The sequence below is a fragment of the Leptosomus discolor genome, chromosome 10, assembly GCF_034619465.1.
Source record: "Leptosomus discolor isolate bLepDis1 chromosome 10, bLepDis1.hap2, whole genome shotgun sequence".
In the NCBI taxonomy this organism is placed as follows: domain Eukaryota; kingdom Metazoa; phylum Chordata; class Aves; order Leptosomiformes; family Leptosomidae; genus Leptosomus; species Leptosomus discolor.
In genome coordinates this window covers 16,381,433-16,407,054 of record NC_141400.1, presented here as the reverse complement: position 1 = coordinate 16,407,054, position 25,622 = coordinate 16,381,433, and the positions used below count along the sequence as shown (strand labels likewise).

At 41.2% G+C, this 25,622-nt stretch overlaps 1 protein-coding gene across 1 annotated transcript; it reads right to left on the bottom strand.

Moving 5' to 3' along the window:
• Positions 1-1,045: 1,045 nt before the first annotated feature.
• CLK4 (CDC like kinase 4) lies at positions 1,046-13,377 on the bottom strand. Its single transcript, XM_086471234.1, has 14 exons — positions 13,244-13,377; positions 11,143-11,202; positions 10,337-10,494; positions 9,047-9,272; positions 7,775-7,865; positions 7,311-7,377; positions 5,512-5,628; positions 5,243-5,409; positions 5,047-5,141; positions 3,850-3,979; positions 3,438-3,520; positions 2,866-2,945; positions 1,492-1,579; positions 1,046-1,409 (listed from the first exon to the last, which is right to left on the bottom strand). Exons 2-14 carry the CDS (start codon positions 11,194-11,196, stop codon positions 1,272-1,274), a joined length of 1,494 nt encoding a protein of 497 aa, XP_086327360.1. The 5' UTR covers positions 11,197-11,202; positions 13,244-13,377; the 3' UTR covers positions 1,046-1,271.
• Between the last annotated feature and the right edge of the window lie 12,245 nt (positions 13,378-25,622).

Here is a 25,622-nt window from a genome sequence, read left to right as displayed (position 1 = left end):
GCCCAGCAGTTTAAAAAAAAAAAAAATCTTACTGTGCATTAGGACTTAGTCAGCAAGCACAAAACCTGCAGCCAGGCTCCTGTGGAGCTGAAACAATTTACCGTTTCCTTCCCCAAGAAGGGTTCACACACCAAAGCCAGGACCGAAACAAAGGGCCCAGACCTGCCTATCGCACCTATGCTGACAGCCAGCCCGAAGGTACCCTGCCCTGGAAGCTGCCCTTCCTCCTGCTCAGCAAGCCCTCCACACCGCGTCAAGCCGATTAAGAGCCTTGAAAAAGACCCAAGAACACACCAACTTCAACATGGAAGAGCACAAACCACCAAAGTGCATTAATGGGGCTTGGGAAGTAGTACCGTTTTCTTCCCAAGTGAGTACCTGCGTTCTGGAGTCACAACCAAGAGCCTGTCCTCCTCCTTCCTGTATTACACAGCCTGACAACGGTGCTTCTCAGTTGCCAAGGTTACTTAGTTCATCAGCAATGAGAGATCACGCTGCACAGAGATATGTGTTTGAAGACTCCAGAACGATCGGGTTACTATGGCAAAAGCAGTGCTCAAATACGCCACGCTTCTGCGCCATGCATTATTTCCCTGCGTTTTTCTTCAGGGGCAATACAATCCTTCTAAAAACTTTGTGAAAATGCTGATCTTCAACAAATCAGAACAATATCGAAAATATGAAATACTACTTTTCAGGCCTGAACAAAAAAACTTCCTATAAATAGGTAACAGTGGAAGCACCAGAGTTTTCAGAGACTAACAAACCAGCTGGAGAGCGATCCACCCTGCCTAACAGAACATCTGGGAAGAGAGATGCCTCCTTAGAACAGACCCTGTTCAAGCACCTGTCAGGATGCCATCACGACGTGCTCTACAGCACCAGGAGGCAGCCTCAGCTCTTTGTCTTTTCCTTACGACTAATAAGAAGGAAGCCAGTTAGAAACATCGAACTCGTCTTTGAGAACTCGTTCAGCTAGCCCACGGACCCCTCACCCAACCAGCCCCAACCGCAAGAGGAGAGGGCTACGGTTTCAAAGAGAAAATAAATTTCAAAAATGGAAATTACTTTTATTTTTCACTTTGATAACCTTAAGACTACAACTGTTCAACAAGGTAAACATAACAGTCATACAAAACATATGTAAATATTTACAGACTTAACTGTACAAAATAATTTAAAGTTTACAAAAGTTTCATGCAACCTCTGGTGACTGACACAGTCTAGGAAATCTCCTTGAAGAAGCATAAAAGACCTTTGAATTTATTTGCTTATTTATTTAATGGTTCAAAGAAAGGATGCTCCAAGGCTTCATCAAGAGTAATTCTTTTGGCTGGGTCATATTCCAGCATCCTGCGGACAAGGTCAAACAGTCTCTGATGATCTGTGTCTTGGCAATGCATGAATTCCTGAAAGACAAAAAAAAGCAAGCGTTTAGAGAGATCTCTCACAACTGCAAATCTAACGCAGTAACAAAACCGCTGTCCCTACCTTTAAAGGCTTACAGCGTCTCCTAACGTATCGTCCTGCAGAACTGTGTTCATCCCAGTCCAACTGGTCATGGTGAAAATAATGCTTTCTGCAGGGTGAGGAAAAGAGTTTTTAGATACTATCAGTGCATGAAGACGGCAGATGCTTTTCCAAGAGGTTTTGAAACACCCTAACCATGCCTGCATATCCCTCCACCTTTGGGAAGTAACACCTCTTTTAGCTAGTGTTTATTCACAGAGACTTGTTGCTTTTATATTACCATTGTCACATCATTTATAAAACAGGTCCTCCAGTAGTCCAAATCAACAAAGAACCACTGAAACCACATTTTCCATTACTGACATTTACACAGATGGATGCTTTCAGGAGTTCAGAGAACAACCTGGTCTCACCTGCTAGTAATGAGAAGACAGCTTGTCAATCTATCAACTTTTCTTATAAAATCTGCAGAGTTTAAGTGGTTAGCAACTATTTAACAGAATCAGATCTTCCTCCATGTCTTTAAAAAGTGTACTGGAAATACCTGAGACGACCCTTGCAGTTCTGACAAACTCATACCTCAGCATCACACCAACACTCCTACCTAAGCAGCATGTTATTTTTTAAATTCTACCTGAATCTATCCCAATGCAGCTGCCACTTTTTTTTCTTGTTTTTCAAAATGCATTATGAATCAACTGGACAACTATAATAAACTAAATACATCACCCAACCCCAAATTACTGGAATTCTATTGTAACATGAATTACAGGATTGTCTACCTTAGCTGGCAAGGGGACAACTTATTTCAGAAAAGGAATGGACCATCGAATCTCACTGCTCTGGGTTTTGGATATGCAGGGGTTAAGGGAGAGCCCTGCGCTGGCTGCTTCTCCTCCCAACAGAAGTGGGAAACTGCTGCTGCCTGTCATTATCTCTAAGGAAGAGAAAGATCACTGAAGCACCTGCCTGAGACATCAAGAGCCAGTGGAAGAGGCTGGCACCTGCATCAGCAAGACAGGACCCTCCTCTTCCTCTCAATGTAAGTAATCCGAAGACTGCAGGTTCTTTATTCTCACAGTTTACAGGAAAACAGGTGTCCAATACTGTTCTGGTGACCATGCCAAACCCAGCTTTAAACAGCCACACCCAGTGACTGTTTGAGAGGCTGCCATTTCAGTTGCCAGCAACTCAGACTAAAACCAGGAAAGACGACCACCGCCAACTAGAGTCAATTCACCTAAAGCTGGCACAGCTTCTTGCACCCGACTAACAGGTAACAAGAAGCCTGGAAGTCTCTTTATAGATCTGCAGAAGCTCACAGCTAACAACGGAACCCAAAATTTCTCTTGTAATAGGAAAATATTAGGCAACTAACTTCTATAATGAACCTACCTGGATTTCTTGATCATGTGAGCTGGCAGAGGCCCCAGTATTCTTTCCATCATGGCCAAGTGTTCCTTACTATCATGCGTCTGTGTGGAAAAAGCAATGAATGCACTTATCACATTTTTCTACTCTCAGCCACTGGGTAACAACACTTATCTACAAACAAGATGTTTGCCAGAGTACTGTCACAATATCTTTATACGTTATCACCTTAAATTATTAAAAATAGATGATATAATGCTGTTTGTTAGATAGTACTGTCCACAGTCAAGATGGCCCCTGAACAACAGAGCTCATAAACCAATTTTTGTATGAGTATGTTTAATTCCAGCAGCATCTTCAGACTCTAGACAGGCTTCTTCATCCAAAAAGCCAGAACAACCGTCTTAAACAGTCTGAAGGAGATACCCAAGACATCACATTTTCATACATCCGTGCCGCCTTTACAATCCACCTATATAATCCTCAAAAAGCCTGTGAGGTGATGCCTTTTACAGTAACAGTTAAGTATATGTTATTAAAAGACCAAAATCAGTAGTCTGTAAACAAAAACATTCAATTTAACTTCACATACGTACCTGAAACACCGTAAATCCCAGGTAATACTCAATGAGAATACAACCAATGCTCCAAACGTCACAAGGCTGTGACCATCCCAGGGCTGCAAAACAGGCAAAGTTTGTGTTTTACTACTTAATATATTAAAACCTCTAATCCACAAAGCATACGCCCAGCCTCCACGCGTCACTGATGCCCATTTGCCCCCTCCACACCTCTCCCCAAACCTTGGTGGTAGAAAGTACAAAAGTGACAAACACACTTGGACTTTTAAGAGGATTTCTTTTACTATTTACTCTCAAGAATTCTACCACCAGCATCTGTGAGAGATGATCGAATTAACAGAATCACAAGCACTACTCTACTTTATGAAGTACAGACATCTGAATGAATGGTAATTAACTGTCAGAAGGTTTAAAAGTCCTTACTTACCTAAAATAACCTCAGGAGCTCTATAATGTCTTGTAGACACTAACGTGCTGTGATGCTCATCATCAAAAGTTGCACTTCCAAAATCAACAACCTTGATGTCTGTGTTTTTTAAAGTGCGTTCATCTCGCTTCTGCAAGAAAATCAAAATGCCCTTTGTTAGTATTTTTTAAAAGCATGCTTAGGTATTAATCACATTATCTTCAAAACACCAGTTAATGCAAAATGCTAAAACTTAAACCTACGTAACAAAACGCTCCTTCCAAATACAACAATTCTTACTCAAGCTCCAAGAAAGAGGAGCTGGTAACAAAGTGATTTAATCTGAGGACTCAGAACTGCCAAGTAAAGACCTTTCCCACAGTAACAGAGCTCTTTTCCTCTTTTGTCAGCCTTTGGGTTAACTTCACTTAGTCATTACCTCTGGCTTGTTTTTTCCATCCTCGGTGCATACACTCATTTATATAATTTTAGTTCTAAAATAAAATCAAGCCTTATGCATAAACTAGAGGCAGTGAAGTCCATACCGCTTTCTGTCTGCAAGAAATTTTTACACTTTGAGAAAAAGAGCAGTAACATAAAGAAACTTGTACTTCTGCCAGCGCTAGAAGTGATTTGTGCAGACAAGGTCTCACCCTAATGCCGCGTTTTAGTGTTTTCTTAGATTCAAAAGGAAGACACTGGTCAAGAACAGTCCTACCCAGGGCCCCTGGCAATTTTAACACTGCCCAACCGTCAACACCACATGTCAATGACAAACAGAAAATTTATCTTTGCTGTTAAGCCAAGGACTGCAGAACTGACAGGCATGTCAGCTCCAGGGTACTCAGAAAGCAAAATCTGACATGCCCCTCAAACACAGGGATGTTCTAAAGAAAAGGATTCAAATGGCTTAAGGAGTATGAAGGAAAAAACCTGGCTAAATTCAAAGCCACGAACACAATGCTCCCAGTGAATGCCAGAACTTCCTTAAACAGCAAAGAACTGAACAGTGATCAGATGAAATAATCAGAGCAAAGTTACCCGCTTTCCAGAAAGTACATCTCAAAGAGCACAAAAAAAAAAAATAATTCTAGGCCATGTAATTCTACCCCTTGACCTTTCTACGCATACTTTTTTGTTTGGTTGGTTTTTAAGAAAAGTTCAGATGAAGGCAGAAGTAGCCCAGTTCAAGTCGGGAGAAACAAAGAACAAACTTACCATTTTGGCATTGTACTTCACTATGTAATCAGATTCCACAAACAAGATATTTTCAGGCTTTAAATCCGTATGAGTTAGTTTATTATGATGTAAAACTAGAAGGACAAAAAAGAACAGTATTCCATAATTAATACACTAATTTCCTAAAGGGGAAAAAAAAAGAACGTATTTGGTAATGGTATTGGTATTTACTTACAGTTTATGGACTGGCAAATTTGATAAGCCATATTTCTAATGTCATTAATATGAAATGGCAGAAAGCTGTTTTCCTTAATAAAGTCATAAGTACTAAGTCCCAGTAGCTCAAAAACAATGCAAACATGGCCATGATGATCAAACCATTCCAGCATCTGGACACAGCGGCTTGAAAAACAGAAAGAAAACCAACCAAATGAAAACTCAATTTATTGAATACTCATCTTCTGCAAGTCCTTAGTATGCTGACTATTCTAATTTTATACTTACAAAGTGCTGCTTGGATCCATGTTATTTAAGTGTTCCAACACCTGTATTTCTGAACGGGCTGCTTCTCGGTATCTACCAACATTTTTCACAATTTTAACAGCTACATGCATTCCTCTCCTTTAAAAGAAAGTAAAGCATCACAAACTGAATAAATTATTGTTAAATACCTACAACCCCAAAGCAGCTCAATTTTAATAAAAGAAACACAGGAAGATTAAAGGCCATGGAGAATTATGCGTTGGATTAGGGGGACCTGACTGAAGCACACCGAACTTAACTAGAACTGATTTTATAAAGAAACGTAGTAACTGGTCTTTCCTTTTGTCAAACACTCATAGTATACGCTGCATTAACTACTTCTCAGCCTTATTATCTCATCTAAGATAGAATAAACATTAGGAATCCACCTGTAAGATGATTAAAAAAAAAATCAGCAAAGTTGTCATTTACAGGAGGTACTGCAAAAATTTGACAGTTTTGCCTGGAACTTGCACAACTTGTTCTGGCTCTTTTCCAGTCCTCTGATGGAATCAGGGGAATGGAGTAACTTATGATGCTTCGATTTTGAGTATTTTGTACTAGTGAACACTGACCTGCACTCAGTGTAACACTCAAACTGTAAGGATATTATGTCAATGGAACACAGATACACATAGCTCATTCTACCCAACACCCACTCTTAAGACAGTTTTAACTACCTCTATACAGCTCTTTAGATTCTAACGACTCCAGAATACTGCCTGCCCTCACAACACCATCTCAAGCTCCTGAACAGACTTAACTTGTGAAACAACAGAACAAACCAACCAAAGGCAGAGGAAAAAATTACTAGAACCATGCCACAGAACTGCTATTAAAATAATCTGAGTTTAACTAACTGTTTAAAACTCCTAGCACATATAGAAGTAGCGGAAATACAATCATTTTCTTCTCCTCCTCTGAACATGCCATCACACAGAAGTAACCATTCCATCAAAAAGGGACTGGATATTGCAGTACTCTGCATTCGGAAACATTTCAAAGGAGAATTCTGATTATGGAGACTGAGGAAAGAAATTTACAGTTTAACCAATTCCAAGTAATTGCTTTCACTAAGAACCAAACCCTCTTTCTCAGCATCTCACTGCATCACCTTCTAAAAGCCAGTCTCCCAAACCAATTCTGTACTCTTCACATACCCTCACATTCTCTAGTTATGGCAACAGCACTAGTAGAACCAACAGAAACACATAATGAAGCAAAACATAGTTCTCCCTCTTCAAAAAGGGCAGCTGACATCTACTTAGTAATTTGCACCATGTGGTTACATAGCTTGGATAGAAAAAAGAAGTTTAGTTACAAAAAGGTCTATTTTTGAAAGAAACCCTCCCCAGGCAGATGTTTCCCAAGGCAAATGTGGTTACAAGAGTTTGTTACCGTTAAAGTCAGATTCTCAACAGCTTAGAAGGAAAAACAAAGCCTTTCTCTATATAACATCATGTATAAAGTCAACACCATCCAAGGCCCTTTCACAGAGCAACAGAAGAAACAAAAAACATTTCCAGTCTTGGAAGAGATGGCCTGAAGAACCTCAAAACCAATCAGGGGCAGATGTGGTATCACCCAAAAATCCTTAAACATTTTAAACTAAAAATAAGCTTACAAGGTAGCTCTCAAGACCAGTGTAATTTCTTTCTTAAATATGCTGCAACACTTATTTGAACTGTGACTTTCTTCTGAAGAAGTCCCTGAGCTTCAATTTCCAAGCTAAGCAGGGTCTTTTGTCATGAGATCCACTTATAAAGATAACCGACACTTACATATCATGATCTATGCACTCCACTACTTTTCCAAAAGCTCCTTCTCCTAAAGTTGCAACAATCTCATCTAAAAAGAACAAAACACAAGTTAGAATTCTAAAACTACTTAAACAAGAATGAATATTATTAATGTAGATTTAAAAATGTGCCATTACAAAAGCATAATTACTTTAAATCTCAGCATCTGAATGCATTATTTTATTGGACAGGTGTCATGAAAACAGTTAGCCAAAAAACTATCTCTTGTTCTAATCTCAAGATTCAAGTTCATTTACTAATTGGAACTTTTTGAACACAGTATTTAAATTCTACAGAAAAGAAGATATGCAAAAAAACAAAAAAGCACAAAAAAAACAGAACAAAAAGAGCAATGAAGATTTCTTTAGCCCCCCTCCTCTGACATACTATTCTAAACAGATTTTTTGCTGAAAAGTTTTTAAAAAGTGTTGAAAAATGTTCTATACATCTTGCTCTTAGAACGTCTCCACTTTCACAGATCAGGTGACCCTCCTCATCATCCTCTACACTCCTGGATCTTTTCCTTCGGTGACTCTTCTGGAAACGGCACCAAGATCGTCCAGCCAATCAATATATCAGAGTGAATTCAGGGCAGAATACGCAATTCATTCAGCGGGGAGATATTCAGGCATTCAGTTACACACCAGGCCACGAACAGTTGGCAGGAGCAATTTCAAATTCAGTCCCCAGAAATTCACAGGGCACAGTTTATGTTACAGAAGAAAAACATGGCAAGGAACAGATTTTCAGATAAATACTTAAAGTGATAAAGCAACAGAAAAAACAACACAATTTTGTCTCTCAAACAGTGGCTTAACTGAAGACAGATTAAGAATGCAACATCACTATTATCTAATACTCTGCTAGCAAATAGCAAAAACCAGTATTTATTTACATATCTAAGCTTACAGTCAGGTGAAACGTTTCTATTTTTAAAACATACACTTTATATAATCTAAACATAAAAAACCCAAGTAATTTTACTTCCCTCATGTTAGAGAGAGAAGAAAAATTATTCTGAAGTCCTTAATTTGCACTGTATAATCTAATACAACTTGCTGTTTCCTACTGCAGAAAGGTGGCATAAAACACCTGGAGCTGAAGATGTATCATGATGCAGGCATCACGCTAACACTGAGCAATTCAGAGAGCATGCCTTCAAAGAAGGCAAGCAGCAAACATCCCATCTTCAGTAAGACATTAGCTGCCATTAGCCAGGCACGTGGCTTATCAAAGTTTTCTGGAATCAGGTGTAGAACTGTAGAGCTTGTTCTTATCAATTTACCAGACATGCATGTTTCATATTTCCAATTAAGCTTACATTAGCAAGGCATGTCACTTCAACTACTTTTAGTAATAGCATATATGGCAACCCACAGCCTACCCAAAAAGAACAGTTCACTACGCTGTAAAACTAAAAAGTGACAACTGTACTTTGAAATAGGAGTTACCTGGTTTCCATTTCAAGACAACATTTTTCAGCTCAATCCCAGTGATCTTAACTAAGCTAGTGCTGCTGACACCACCTCCCCCCGCAACACTGATCCACAAGTCTCAACTAAGAACATATTCACATGCTCACAAACGGACCCAACTACAAATCCTTTAATAATACAGTATTTCTTAAAGTACTGTGACCAGGATTTGAAGTTCTAGCACTCACTTAAGACGTCTATTACCACTAATTCATTAATAATAAAGTTAAAAATTACTCATACCGAATGCGATTGGTGACTGGAGCAATGATGTCTCTTATGTTTCCTTTTATGACTACTTTTCCTGCTCCGACCAGAGGATTTGCTATAGTGATGATGGTGACTCTTTTCATAGTCTCTGTGATAATGCCTGTGGTCATATACTTCACAGAAGTCATTTCTGTACTCCTCAACATATCTCCGGTCATGATGGTCTCTCTCATTTATGGCTCTATCGTCCAAATATTGACTGAAAATATATTTTAAGTGAATGTTCTCCACTTCAAAAACTTGAGGTTCCAACAAGATAAGTGACTTGAGCTGAGTTACAGAGTTACATAATATTTGTCTTTACACCAAGAATGTTTTCTAATTGAGTCCCTCCCCAAAACCAGTGGAGCTTTTGATGTTACTTTATTAGGAATCTAACAACACTGTCAGTCCCAAATACATAGCAGCCATCCACATGAACAATATGTAATCCATCCACAGTTTGCACATAAATAAGAACCTCTGGCTCAAAAAGGAGAGACACTTCCTAAAACATACTGAGCAACTGAATTACAATCTCCAAAGTCACAGGATAAAACACTCAATACAGCAATAATCCCCTTCTACGCTTTCAAAGCTCAAAATGTTAAAAAAAGTAAAACCTGGAGACTGAGAGAAGTAGCACTGTTCTTAGTGCTCTGCATTAAACATTAAAACCCTCAGAGAGCACCTGGATCAAGGATCTTATGCACAAAAAAAAAAACCCTTTAAGAAAGCTGCTGAGGCAAAGGCCCCCCTATTGCTGTACCCCTGCCCCTTCCAGTATCTTGTAAGCATGAGTGTGATCTCTTAAAGAATTCCATGGGATCTTCTTCTCAGGGAAAAAAAAAACACCACAGAAAAACAAATCTTTCCAGTGAAAGCAGTATGAGAGAAAAAGCAAACCACCTCCAAATTAGTAAGAGAAACTCATACTTACCATTGTATCAAATGATTAAACAAACCTCCTCTTCCCTTTGTTCACAGGAAGTAAATGAAAAGTCATACTTTTTACTTGAAATTTAATATTGAATGGATCCAATACCAATACTTAATGGATAACAGTGAAACAAACTAGTAACATTTACTTGTTTTTATTAAAGATTTTCTATTTAACAGTTCAAGTACTGCGTTAACAAAACCAACTACCTCTCAAGCTTCTCTTAAGTAAGTCAAACCTTAAGGAATTGCCAACTTTGGGCACTCAAAAACTCTTCTCCTGAAAATGTATTTATTTTAGACATGATAGGGAACATTAGCACTACTCAATTCAGAGTCTTATACCTTTCCGAGATGTGATTTGGTTTATAGTGCTTGCTTTCTTGTCCACTGCTGTGGGACCTTTTCCTGCGTTTACGGCTGCTACTGTGCTTCCTTTCATCCCAGCTCTTCCTGTCCTCCCACTCAGGACAATGAGATTGCTTTGAATGCCGCATCTGCCACTGGAAACAAAACAGATCAACAAAACCACATAAAAGACAAAAGCGTTACACTGGTATTCGTAGATGCAAGTCAAGGATTGCAGTTTGATCAAATACGGTAGAACTGGAAAGAACCATTTCCTCAAGTAATTCTTTTTCCTCAGCTTCCCCCACCTCGTATTTTGGTTCAGTGAGTAGCTGTAGCTTTCTCATCCTAACACTGTAACACTGTTACGAAACACAAATCAAGATTAAATAGGCCAACTCATCTTCATTTAATAGCCTTGAACATATCATTAAAGCCTGTTTTAAATAAACTCTCAAGTGACTAAACAGAATCATTTCCATCAAGAGTCTTCTGTGGGAGAGAGACCTTCATCTTCAAACACCCTCTCCGACAAAACCTGGATTTAGTTCTTCATACTATATTGTAGATAAATTACTACATGGAAGTCAAGTATGTACAATCAGTCTAAAAACTTCTCTCACAAATCTATTCACAGATCACTGTTAAACAGACACTTTAAGTTTTACCAACAATCACAGTGAACCCTGACATGTAACAGGGAACTGTAGTACTATGAGCCAAGCCACAACTTTTGAACCCTATTAGCATGCAAGTATGCGGGTGTTTTACAATTCAGCTGATTTGCCAAAGACAAAACCCACCAGCTTCCGTTGCTGGATGTTATATGCAGGAATTCTGTGTTCAAACAGGTACATGCACAACTGAAAAAAAAAAAAAAAAAAAAAGGAAAGTAAAGTACAGCTGTAGAATTAAGAGTGTAACAAAATCAACCACTATTACTTTTCTTTGGCAGGAGTTTTTGAAAATACTATGTTTACATATCTATTCCAGTGTATCCTTACAAAGGACAAGAAAAAGTTTCCATAGTAAGCAGTCACAGCAAGAAAAGTAGTTTAGAAGCAAAGATAGCACTAAAAAAAATGGTGTTTGTGTAAATTTACACAGAACAACAGTGGTTGCCTCTATACCAACTGGAGGGATTAAGAAGGAAACTTTTAGAACATGCAAATGGCACACCTGTTCTGAAAAAGACATTTTCTGATACTTTCATAATATTTGGGACAGGCTGATAGTTAAAAAAACCCCAATGGATACCTGCACCAATGTTTTTTACAGAAATCTGGTTTTAAAATACAAATACAATGCAAACAGAGACGCAAACTGAGTAAAAGTAAGTCACCTGTAACACCCTTTGAGTCAGTCATGATCCAGGTCTTGCAAAAATCTTATACACTTACAATACATTAATAAGAAATGAAAATACAAATGTATTGAATGACAAACAAAAATGCCTGAAGGATCAAGACAAAATCAAACCCGATTGGTGTTTCATTTAATGCCTGAATTTCTTTTCTTCCTACCCAGCTCCAAAGCCATTTTCCTCTATTTTCAACCTACATAACTCAAATTATGAAATACATCCCTGTTTCAATTAGTCTACTTTTGAAGTGAAAAGTTCCCCACACACACTCAGTTATAGGTAAACTGAGGATTTTACTTATGATTCCTTTTTTTCCTCTTTCCCCATTCGGCAAAAGGCAGGCTGCACTAACTCTCTCTAGCAGAAAAATATCTAAATAAAATCACCATTACAGTGTCCTGCAGAGGGGGTCTTGGGGGTGGAAGGATGGCCATTCGACACATAGAACAGCAGAAAAGGTTTAGCTGAAGACTAACTGCTGCTTAACTACATTCAAGTGCACACAGAATTACTGGAATTAAGGGTTGCAAATTCTGTCCCTAAAGGAGCCAAGCGAATGACGAGAAAATTGTTAGAATCCGTCTGTGAAAGGCCCAAAGTGGCCACAATCCATGTTACAGTGGGAGCCACCTTAAGATTTTTTGACTGTTATGCACTCCCTCTAAATTTATGCACCGAAGCACTTATGTAATACTGACAGCTGACACGAACATATGCATTCCTATAGCATGTGGTCCTAATCTCTATCACAGGCCGCTTTCACTCCCACATTTTGCCATAAGGCTTCTCAAACAGGAGCCACGGACCTTTTGTAAAAGATCCATACACAAAGCGCCCCAGGAAGGCCACAAAAGTCCCGCAGTAAGCTGCCTACACAGCAATTTCTAAATGTCTCTCCTCGAAAACTTGGCAGGCTGTACGGATTGGAGTAGGTCAAAGGCTTATTCCTTTAGGATGACCAAAGTCCGCCGGGCCAGGCCGATTCTGAGCGCCTGGGGTACAGCCACGCAGGAGGCAGGTCCTACAAAAGACACCCACTACCCCAACCCACGGCCACGAATTCCACTTCCCCACCAGTCTTCCCCCGGGAGGCCTCTGGAGTCGGCGGTGGGGGGGGTAAGGGCTCGCCTCCGTCGCCATCTGGGCCGGCGCCAGACGCCTCCGTGCAGGCCGGGCTGAGCAGCCGAGCTGCGCGGCCCTCACCCCACAGCCCCCACCGCACCGAGGCCGCAGCTCTGCCCGCCCCAGCCCACCCAGCCCCCGCACCTTCGCGGAGGCCCTCTCCGCCACAGGAAAGCCTGACCGGGGGGGTCCCACGCCCAGGATCCCTCCTCCCAGCCTAACACCTCCTCAATCAACCTCTCACGGGAGGGTTCTACGCTCATCCTGCCTCCCAGGCCGCGCAGGCGACGCGTGCAGCCCCCCTTCACCACCCCCCTGCATCCCCTCCGCTTCCCCGGCCCCCTGGAAATGTAAAGGAAAGAAGAAAAAAAAGAGCAGAAGAAAAGAGCGCGAGGAAGAAGGCCGCCTCCACCACTTACAGCTGAAAAAAAAGGCGAGCGAGCCCCGTGTCCGCCCTGCGCACACAAACAAAATGGCGGCTGCGACCGATCGCCGAGCAAGTTCCTCCTCCTCTCCTCCCTCTTTCTCTCTCCCTCTCGCGGCTTCTGTGCGCTGTGACGTCACACGCGCAGCACACAGGGCGGGCTTATGACAAAAGCCGCCCCCTAGCGGAGGTGGGGGGAGGGGAAAAGTGCCGAGCCCCGACAGGCGAGGTGGGGGCGGCAGAGGCCCCGGCCCCGGAGGGGACGCCCCGCCCCGCCCCGCCCCGCCCCGCCCCGCCTCGCTCCGCCCCGCCCCGCCTCGCTCCGCCCCGCCCCGCCTCGCTCCGCCCCGCCCCGCCCCGCCTCGCTCTGCCGCCGCCATGGCGGGCGCTGCGGGGCGCGGTGAGGGGTGTTCTGTGAGGGGAGCGCGGTGCTGTCCGCTCGGCCCAGCCCGCACCCCTCGGGCTGGCCCTTCCCCGCATCCCTCTGGGGGAAGCTTCTAAGGAGCGTGAGGCCGTGTGGGCTAGGGGCCCGAATTCGTGCGGGGGTTCGAGCAGCGAGCCCGGGCTGAAAGGCTACCACCGAGCTGCAGGGCCGCCCTCGCTGGTGCCCGCATCGGCCCTGAGCGCTTCCTCGTCCAACGGGTGGAGCGGTCCGGAAACCACACTGCCAATTAACTCCTCCTAATGAACTGAAAAGCACACCTTGTGTTGAAGCAGTTTGGTGTCCAGGTTGATTCCACCGTTAGGCCTGGCTTCGTGCTCACACTTGATGTTCGGGCCTCAGGGGCGTTGTTCCTGGGTGATGCTGACGGGCTGTACCGTAAAAAAAACCTAAAAAAATGGATTGTCTGCCCAAGTCTGCGACTTGCAACTGCCCACTGCTCCGTGACTAATTGCTCCGACTGCTGAAGAGAGAACGTGCATTGCTGAGCGCCAGCGCATCGATGTCCCCGTGTCCTGGGACAGCCCCGACGGATGCTGCAGTGGGGGTCCCTGCAGAACCAGGGTGCCGGGCCTGGCCCTGCTGGTGCAAGTCCTGACTCACAGCCATGGAAACACACTGCGGTGACTCAAGCTTAGTCATGGGCTTCCGGCAGAGACTGATTCTTGCTCCAAGAAGAGCAAAACCCTGACCTCACAATTCTGAATTAACGCAGTTCTGTAAAGTGGAAAAATATTGTTACCAACTCCTCCAGCAGTCATTCAGACAGAGAATTTAGCCCAAAGAGATTGTTTTAAAGTAAAGCAAGCTCAAAGCAAAAGTGGAACTGAATTGCCAACTTCAAGTTTATTAACTCAATGTTTTAGCTGGGGAAAATTACAAATCCCTGAAGGTTAGTGGATAAATTGAACAATTCCTGAACTCAGTGACTCGCCCAGAATAATTTTAGCAAGTTTTACCTCTAATAGAGCAAGATTTTTCGACTGAAGCAAAACTCAGAATATCTTAAGGCGTAGTGCACTTTTTATTGAACGAGTGCTGGTGTCTTTTTAACGTCAGTCCCCCAAAGGATTAGCAGATAGAACTAAAATGAAGACATACGTTTGGTTTCATGGTTTTAAAATTTTCAGCAACATTTTTTTTTTGCCAGCGAGCTTAAGTTAAGCATTTAAACATGATTTGCACTAGTGTGAAAATCCTGTTTCTCTTGTTGTTGTTGGGTTTTTTTTTTTTTTTTGAGAAGAGAAACTAAGGTACGGAGCAGTGACAGCTGTTTGTTGTCACATGATTTTTAAGAAAACCTTTTTACCTCACAGTCCTTGCTGTATACCAGACCTGACAATGCCAAATACGACTTTGGTGCCAGTGGTTTACTGTTTCTCATTTAGCATGTAAATAATTCGTTATTATTTATAAAGCTAGCAATAACATCTGCAAAGTGTTACAAGTTTTCCCCACATCCACTGACACAGCCCCTGCCTGAGGAATTCTCTCAGACAGCAAGCAGCAGAAAAAAGATAGAAGGATAAAATTATATAGACAGAGAGCGATTTCTTATTCCAAGAGGAATGTCTGGGAAAGGTATCTGGATTTTATAGAAAGTGGAAGGCTGATGACCAACCAGTAGCTGGTATCCCTGGCAGGACAGAGAAGATGAGATGTGGCAGGATCACGTTAGCTTGCCTTCCTTGCCTCACTGCCGCTTCTAGGGTTTTACTAGGTCTTACCTTTGCTATTTTTGTCTTCCCGTATAGATGACAGGCCCTCCAGCAGGGTATAGCAGGGTATAGCAGCTCAGGGACAAGCTGGGGAAGTCCCATTTAATGGGAAAAAAATAGGCTAATGCTGAAGAGACTACCAAACTGACTACTTGAAGCAGGAAAATTTTGTTTCTAGGGTATTTCAGTTCTCTCCTGTGGGGAAGAAGGATCTTCAGCCTGGAATAGAAGAGTTGGAAATAACTATTGTTCATGATGAAAATGCAATGAATGGGAGCTAGTAACAGTTTGTTGGTTTCAGTCAGAGGTTTTCAGCTGACAATTGAAAGAGGAATAAATTATCAGAAGGTAAGAATAATCAGCTTTTTGTTTTGAACCTTTCTGAAGAAGGATGGTATATAAAAGCTGTACCACCTTCACATCAAATACACATAAAGAAATTTCACTCTGAAGCAAAAGCGTTACAGCAGATTTTACACAAGGTACCCTCTATAAACAGCCTGCAAAGTGATTTCAGCTATTGCTCTTCCTGCTGAGCAAAGTGCTTTCAAAAATACCTCTACAGACATTCAAAAGAAAAGTAGTATTGAAAGCAGTTAATTTTCCTTCCTGTTCAGGAGGTGGCAGTGGAGACCCAGCAGTAGAGAGATGTCAGCCGGAGTTGAGTGGTACCTCGGAGGAGGATAAAGTCAGGAGAAATTCACTGGCCATGACTGGGTTATGTAGCGCAAACAAAGCCACAGCACCTCCAGAAATGGCCATTGTTAAGACAGGAATAATGTAATGGTGAAGGATCGAATTAGAGAAATTTAGTCTTTATAAAAGTGGGAAGGAAACTCATTTGAGAGTAGTTACAGCTGCTTCTGCTGTCAACCCTTATGGTATTTACTGTTGTTTATATGAGATATTTCCTTGTTTAATTAGACTTTACAACGCTAAACGTATGCACAACTTGAGGAGAGAGTTACACACAATGCAGCCATGTTTTAGATTGCTTTGTGCAGCAGAACACGTTACAATTTAGTGTAATTATCCTGGTGGGGCACATTTGTGCACATATGAAAAGCTACATTCAAAACATTTGCTTCAAAATGCAATTTTGTACGGTCCCTCTTTCAAATGCTTTACAACAGTAGGTGATCCACCCTCACAGCAGCTATTCAGGAGACGTAAATCTCATTGTTTTCTCATTGTTCAGATAAAAAATTTAAAGCAGGGGTTGTTTGCCTTGCCCAAAGCCTCAGAAAGACTCGACGGCAGAGCCAAAAATTCCTGGCTTTCGGTACTTCCAGCGCTGTGCTTGCTTTCTCTTAATTAAAAATGTATTGGTTTTGCTTTTCCTCCCTCTTGTTAGCATGAGAGGGTGGTTGAATAGTACTGGTGCTTCGCTTTTAGTTGTTTATGGATTTCTGCAGTTCATGGTTTGTTTTTTTATACTGATGGAGAGAATTTCAGGGATCCCCTCAGATGGGTGGTATCAGCTGTAGCTTTGCTTGGGAGCTCAGGGACAGAGTAAAGACAACCCTGTCTGTCTATAAGGGACTGAGCTGAATGGGGATGAAAAACCATCAGAGTAATTTCTAAGATATATCAGGAAAAATATTTATTTCATAAATCACCGTAACTACTGATCAAGGGAGCCGGTGTCCTAGATTGTTGTGCACAAGTTAATTCAAAGAAGTAACAGGAGCTTGGATGAGTGACTCAGCAGAAAGGCAAAGCAAGAACCCACTGACAGTAATACTTCCACACCACGAGAGGTTATTTTTGAAAGGGATAATTTTAAAGTAGACTTTTTTGCAGATTATGAAGTAGAATAGAAAAATGCAAATATTCGGCCAGGTCACAGAAGCGATGTGGAGCAGATTCCTACACATGAGTTTCACTTCTGAGCCTCTTTCTTCTTTATTTAAAAGAATTTTAAGCTACTGGAAGCAAGGATGTCTCTTACTGAACATTATCACTGAAATAGGTCCCTCATCTCCGTAGAAGCTCTCAGTTAACTGCAATACAAATAACAACACATTTAAACATCAGTTGTACCACAGAGTTTTATAGGAACAGACTAAAAAACTCAGGCCCAGTGTCAGCTTTTTCCTATCGTTATGAAGAAATTTCGAGTCTATGGCTTCTATTTGGGAAAATACTTTATTGTGGGAACTGAAATAATTTGTCTCTTTTCCTTGCAGTGTACATGCAGTGCAATGTTCTGAATGCGTGAGGATGAAAAGAGAAGCAGTAAAGCGGAAACAAGAGGAAGAGCAGAAACCAGAGGTACTTTTGTGCCTATGTGCATATTCATGAATGGCCGTGCAGAGTCAGGGACATCTTTGTATTTTTGGAGTTTCAAAGCAACGCAAGTTTCTTTACAGTCTATTCTGTAGATTTGTAGTTGTAGAAATCCCTACTACAAATAAAACTGAAGAACAAAATCCACACAGGTGAGTCTATTTTTTTATTATTATTATTATTATTATTATTATTTGACACTCACATTACAAAATTTAGAAACCATAGACAGTTCAGGCAAACTGTTAAAACACAGTATAAATTAGGGGGGTTTAATATATAAATTCTATACATAGGTAAGTTAGCTTGAACATGACTGACAAGAGGATTTCATAACAATCTTACCACAACTGTATAAAAAGGCATGGGAATAGGATGGGCACTATAATCATGAATGCAGATTAAGACATTTTCCACAACAGCTATAAAGTGTAACAATGACCATGCTATCCTCGCAGTGTTTATGTGGGGTACAGGATGCATATTACCATTAACATTTTGCAAGATCTATGTACAGTCACAAAATCATAACAGCCACTTTCAAGTAACCTTACTGTTTCCTGCCTGTGCAATTAATAAAGTGTCGGTATTTGTTCTGAGGACTTCTAACAAAGCTACATGGTTTGAGTATTATGGATGGTAGAGGGATTTCAATTTGAAAATGCTAATCGTAACATGAAATTGCTCAATTTAAAGAAAAAGATACAGGAAAAGCACAGCTCCGCATTCTTATCGCTTACATGATCAGTATATTTTTGTCTTTTAATCCATATTTATTTCTTACCTTGATTCTTTTGAAAAACTAAAATGATAATTTAGTACCTATTTTACTAAGCACAGCTGTAAAAAGGAGTTGCACCAGAAGAAATGCAAACCTAAAATTTGGATATCTCTATTTTTTTGAAAGGACGTGCTTCCCAGGCGACCCTGGACGTGTCATTCAACCTTCGCATTTCTCAGTCTGAAAATAAGGACAGTTCTGCTTACCCATTTTTACTTTGTGCCTTTAGGTCTGTGACTAAATGGTTTAGAATAGTATGCTCTTGGAGTTTAGGTTTAAGACAGCTGGTATTGTCACTGCCACTAAAAGTGAAAAAATCTTAAAATCTGATTTCTCACCTTTATAAGCTGATGAACACTTGCTAAGATTTCTGAAACCCAGAGGGTAATTTATTTTCCATCTGTGTTGCGTACTAGCAACTGTCTTTTTACAGACTCCTAAGGGAAGTTCTTGTACATTTGTAAGAACCCTGTCTTGAGACACTTGGATTTAATAGCTTTGTGTGCGCATCTTTCACTAAGTTTTAATAATTAGGAGGATTCTGTTGGAACAATTCCTACTAGTTCAAGGCGAGGACAGACTGTAAGTGATAACCCAACTTGGGCTGTTACCAAAATACATCCGATGTCAGCTGCCCAGATTGCAGCCCCCATTTTCTGAACTCTATTTAACCACGGGCCAAACATCAAGAAGCCATTGTATGTTCAGTTGTTTCAGATAGATTGGAATTTTAGAAGTATAATTAAATAATGAAAGTGGTGATGTAGTACTGACCAGTAACAGTTCACTGACCAAGTCACATTTCTTTGAAAGGTAGCTGGACTATGGAATTTTCTGGTCAGAAGTCCATTAAATGGGCTTTGCACATTTTAGAAGTTTCCTGTACAGATATTTAACTTGTAGGACCCATGAGCTCTGAACTCTAATTCTTCTGCATTCCAGAGGCCTGGGATCATTGCTGTACTGCAGTATGAGTCTGGGCTGGCAGTTTTAGGGCCACAGGGATGAAGGGAGAAGGACTCCTATTCTATTATGGCAGCTCTGGAGTATGATTATAGAGCCCTTGTATGGCAGAGAAGTGGAAAAATGTTCCTATGGCATTTTGCAAGAGCTGTTTATGGAGCAAAATACCGCTTCTGTGGAGGGGAAGGCATCAAGGGAAGAACGAGCAGCCTAAGCCACTCTGAATTTACAGCACTGCGGTCTGCCTCTGGCCACACTGCAAGGCAGGGGACCTAGACAGGAGTTACTCACACTTAGCTTTTTTCTGTAGCTGAGGTTGTAGCCTGAGTTTCAGTGTCCTGCGCCCACGTGGAGCGCATGAAATACCACCCATTCAAGCTATTAGCTTATCTACATCTTGCATAATGTAAAAACGCAGGATGTGATGCCTTGTATGAGCATTAGCTTAATATATTTAGTATTTTTTGCATATCTGAAAACATGCAAAAAGAATTGTAAAAGAAATGAATGCAAACCAGATTAGCTTCCAGATCTGTTCCATCCAAGAAAGGTAACTTGTTTGCTGCCTCCTCCACGCTGCCCAGAGCAGCTCACAGTGGTTGCAGGGAAAGGGACACGCTCGAAGGCAGAGTGCTTTCTTTCCAACGTACCCAACATGAAACCAAAAGTCTTGATACAGCTTTCTGCATCAGTATTTCACTGAGTTCTCTCCTGCCTTAGCCTGCCCAGCTGCCATGGACATTAACAGGACAAGATGCACGGATATCTTGTTCCACTCCGCTGCCATGCTGGGAAATATGAAAGTCAACAACCGACAAGGTTATTGCTCATAATTTTTCTAAGTATTTATTTTTCCATGGTGCTTAGATCTTAAAATCTCGGTCAACTAAGTAACAAATTCTTTGCTGTTCCAAGTCCTCTACAGGAACCTTCAGTTCAGAGAAGTTTCTGGTAATCATTCTGTTGGGTGGATAAGGAAGTAGGCTTTGCCCCAGGTGAACTTCCAAGAACTTCTTACCTTTCCAAAGGGATGTGTCCCAGCATCAGACACCTAAGAGTGCAGGCTCGGGTATGAATTCGCATGTCAGCTTTGTACAGGACCATCTAACCATCTCCGCATCCCCCTGTTAGTGTATGTGCTGCCATGTGGACACCAGGTATGTGTGCTCTGATCCCCCGCCACAGTTCAGTAATGCCCTGCACCAACTACTCAGGTAATTTCACTCAACAGATGTTAAAAAGGACAAAAGAAAATAAAGTCTTTGGCCCACAGTTGAGCCTCTGAGCAGTGACAAAGGGGCTTTTCCCTGTTTCCTTGTCACTCCCTAATCCCATTCTGCAATTACAACAATGGAAACAATCAGTCCACAATAAAAGAGGTTTTAATTTCCAATGAAAGAGACAGCTGAGACAGTAAGGCTAATTGCTACCAGTCTAAAGAGAAAAAAGGTTCTTAAAGCCAGAAAATCAAATTTTGCTCTCAGACACAAATTCATTAATTGCATCAGATTTAGTCCTTGAATTTGCTGCTGAAACTCCAACAATGCCAATGAAAACTTTTGCTAAGGCTGTATTTTCACCCTATCAAGTGCAACCTGCCCATCTGAGAGTTACACCTGGCTCAAAAGAAAGGCCAGGGGTTGTCAATGCAATTTAATCCCTATGAATAACTTAAAAGTGTATAGCTAATACTCGCAGGACTGCTCCAAAGCCCATCAAAACCAACTGGAGTTTTTCCTCTGCCACGTCGCTGTGCTTGGGATCAGTCTCATTCTATGGACCACAGTCATCGTTAGGCCAGACACTGTTCACTGCGTAACATTTTTACACTGATACACACGACTATCTTTTCTACTGACTTGCCTTTTTTTGGTAAGTCCAATTACGTGTAATCTGAGCTCTGTTCTAAACTGGGTTTACAGTCATGTGCAAACCAGTGCTCGTGTGCTTTAATAAAAGGTGCATATACTATTGCAATAAAACACAACGAAGTAACCAAGGTATCAGTAAGGGACTGGCTTCATTTTAAGTGAATGGTTATCTTATCACCACTGACCACATCATAAAATATTTTCAAGCTGAGAAAAATTCCTCTACACTTAAATTGTTTCTTATTTGAAGTGCTTTAGCAGCTGTGTCCACACTTTGTTAAAGTGCCACCTCAGCAGCGGCTGGGATCACAGTTTGCTTCCAGATCTGCATGACCTCTATCCACACGGGGAGCTTCCCGCCAGCTGTATGACAGGACTGTGTTAACTTCCTAACAGAAGGAGTACCCATAGGCTAAGCTCAGAGTGCTCCGGTGCATGGGGTTCTCGGTTGCTAGACTCATTTCGAGAGTCCTTTGCCCTCAAAATTAAGTCACGCCCAGCAGACCTACATCCATCCACCTTTAATTAAGTAATGCGATGGATGCTGATGTGAAATTGAGGGCACGACTGTATGATTAAGTGTCTTTGAAAGGCATTGAGCAAGTTCATCTACTGACTTCCACACAAGCTGAAGGCACACAATTCCCTCATTGTTTTTCACTGGGCTTGTTAGCTAACCCCATGTTGCAGAATGGCACACTCAAGAAATGAAAAAATAGGACTTTTGCTACTGCTGTGATTACACTAGAGGAGGTGCAGAAGTGATTTGATGTATTTGGGTCTTTTAAAATATTGCTGTACAACACAGAAGCTAAGGTAATGCTTCTGAAAGCCTGTATCATATATTCACACCTTACTAGCTTAGGGTTTTGATACTAACACTACAGTCCTATAGGTCTAGTGTTGCTGTGTTCTCTGTGTAGCATCATTCAAGCAGCTGTCAGGGAGGCAAATCCACTGAAAAAAGTGGCATTAGAAAGCCATGACATTACTACTAGCACCGTGTCGAGATGTTAGTCTAATGACCACATGCCTTACAGTGGCTTAGTGCTTGGTGTTCCATGATACTGCTTTCTTTTCAGCATGGTAGGAGTTTGTAGCAAGAAAACATGAATTATTGGAGGTGCTTTTTCTCATTTTCATGTAATGTTAATACAGTTTTGGAAGAAATCTATTCCCCAAATTGTCATCCTTTGTCTTCAGTTGTACTCACACTTTGTAAAACCTGTTGGTGAGGCCAGGCTCTAACCACTCTCCTGTCCTGTCCTGGAGTAGTACACCCTAGTTAGGCCAAATATGAATGATAAACACAACTGACAGCTCTAACTTAAGGCTCTACATTGTTTCTATTTCAATCAATAGGATTTTAACTCCAAAATTATGTGAAGACAATCTAGGATTCCTAAAGTCTGTTTTTAAAAGCCCTTTCTTCTCAATTTAAGTTGCTCTGTACTCTCACCTCCAAGTTGTTTTGCAAAGAGCAGCCAGTGTCTCTGGAGATCAGACACTACAGATCACTATGCCACGCACCTCTATAAAGCAGTAATTGCCTCAGTATTCACCAAGAGATGAGGATGTTTAGCACCTCTGAAAAAAGACCTTTTAAATGTATGACTACATAAAGGCTTAAAGATAATTTAGTGCTTCTGACAGTCCCACTAACCCCTTAATACCTACCTAAATCTAACCTTTACGTTTCCATTTTAAGCACTGAGGTTTGAAAGTTTTGGACTATGAAAGTGGTTTAGTTTGCAACAGTGATAAACTTGATGAGATCTAATTTAACTCATACTTACAAAATTGCCTGAATTCATGGAAGGTGCCCAAGAATATAAAGTATTATCACGAGAAATCACATTTTGAATCATCATCAGGGTGTTATAATCTCAGCTGTACCAGCCTCTATTGGCTCATTAGAAAAGGAGTGAGGATTTGCATTTTAAAAAGGAGGTTTTAAGAAAGGGTCCACCCACCTCCACTGGGTTTCAGATAAGTAAAAAACCATTTCCACTATGAAGTCACACTGTGCCTCTTAAAAAGATGCAGATATTAAGAAAAAAAATGACATTTAGCAAACACACTTCAGCATTAGCATTCTTGTAGATATGTTTATGGTTATTGCTCTGGATTTGGTTGAAATTTAACAGGCTTTTAATGGCATCATTTTGGAAATGGTTCTGCTTGAAGGAACGGCTATGCGTGCATGTTTCTCCGTATAGCTCTCAGCTCATATACAAAAATTAACAAACAGCATATTAACGGTATCACCAGGATAGTGATTATTCCCTGTCTGGAGTGATGTTGTACCATCCTCACGCTCAGTTCTTCCATACAAAGCTTGAACACACAAGTGACATTTTTATGTTCCCCCTGCTTGAATTCATGCACTGACAGACCTATACCAACAGGAGGATTGAAGTTTTGCCTCAAGCTCCTGCATATGCAAATCTAGAAGAAACTGTCCTGCTTACCTCACCACCTGCAAGAGCAGTGGATTCCAGGTGGCCATGATCCAGGCTGCACACGGTTTCACAGACCAAACCCCAGCATAAGAACTGCACTGCAGACACTACAAACCTTTAGTGTGTCACACAGAGCAGGTCTCAGGCTGCTGCACTCCAGATCAGCTCAACTGTCAGAGCTGCCCTCAAACACCAGCTCACCAATGCCTCACATTTCCACAACTCACTCGGGCACGGATAACTTTGGAGGCCTGGCAAAGGGCACGAACGGTTCCAGTTTTCTGGCGTAGGCCAACACAGCCAGGTTTTGTGATTAGCCTCATTTTTCAAAACAGTACAGCCACTTGGAATCACTCTGTAGTGAAAGAAAAGCATTACTGATCTCAAAGAAAGGGTTATGTCCTTCTGTTGTACACAGAGAAGGACTGGAACATCTGAAAAGGCCAGCACCAAGTCAGTAATAAAACGCAAAGTTCAATATTATGTGGCGTTAGGTTTCATTTAAGCTTTTTCAGGCCTTTTCTGGGGCAGGTAGGAACATTCCTTCCACATACAAAAAATTAGTCTACTGCTAGGACTTAGTTTTGAATCTAATATCCATATAGTTAATTATAATTTAATATATGTGTTACAGTAGCACCTTGATTATTGAACAACTTTAAACACAAGACGTAGTCCCTACTTCATATTATCTGTAAGGAAATGGTGAACATGGTTTAGATCCTAAATAGAAAAAAGAGAAAAACAGTTATCCGCTCATGAATGACCAATTATTTAGTGCACTCATTCTAGTCTGAAACCCTTTGTCTTTTTAAAGCGTACCACGTAGTTGCCCAATTCAGAGCAATTACCCCCCACTTCCTACCCTCTTAGCATCACGTTCCAAAATAAAGAGTGCTGTATTAATCGGAACTGGATAGATCTTTTTTCTTTAGGTGTGATAAAACCCTCTAAAAGATGCAACTGAGCATCAACAAAATTAGGGAATACATTACATTAAATAGAGGTGAGTCCAGAGTCATTTGCTTCTTCAGTTCAACTTTGGGGGGCGGGGGGGGGGGGGGGCAGGCAGCTTTAAGCAATACCGTCTACACTCTGTGTCCTCCTCAGATCTGCCAAGATTCACAGTAAGAAAAGCAACAGTGGTGGGAAGAATAACTAGGCAATAGTCATACTTCAGATTGTTCTCTGTAAGAATTCATGGGGTTTGTACGACTGTCCCATGCCGACGTGTCTGTACGTGACATATACATGTATACGTATGAGTGAGCGATGTCAGTTTTCATCCGCTGGAAGCTTATACCTGTAGCAGTCAGTGCTTTGTTCAACAAGGCTGGGGGACTGCTAATGTAAGATTAAGTTCTTCTTTCTTCATTCAGCAATTAACCAGATTGCTGCTCTGTCTGTGTTTGATTTAATTTTACAATCCTCAGAGGGTTTAAAGAGCTGCTGTCTGAAGCACCTGCTTCTGAAATATTCATGTGTATTTTTTGCTTTCCTTTTTTTATACTTTTCCGTTCTCTTTTAGTACCATGGTTCTCCATGCTCCTGATTTTCTTATGTTTTCCTTCAGAGGCAAAAGTTACAGTGATCCTGACGCAGTTTGGGCACAGCCACAAATAGTCTGTTTGTCCTTCCTCTCTATGTCTCATAGTTAGAAAAGCATCATTGTGCACACAGTTCTGTTGATTTCAGTGGATGAATCCAGTTCATCCATCACGTTAGGCAGTCAAAAAACCCAACAAAAAACTCAAACAAAAAAATTGTCTAAATCCCAAACAGGCATCTTTGGAATCAGTAGTGCAAAATGTTTGCGGATTTCTTTTCCTTGACCTACTGCAATAATCT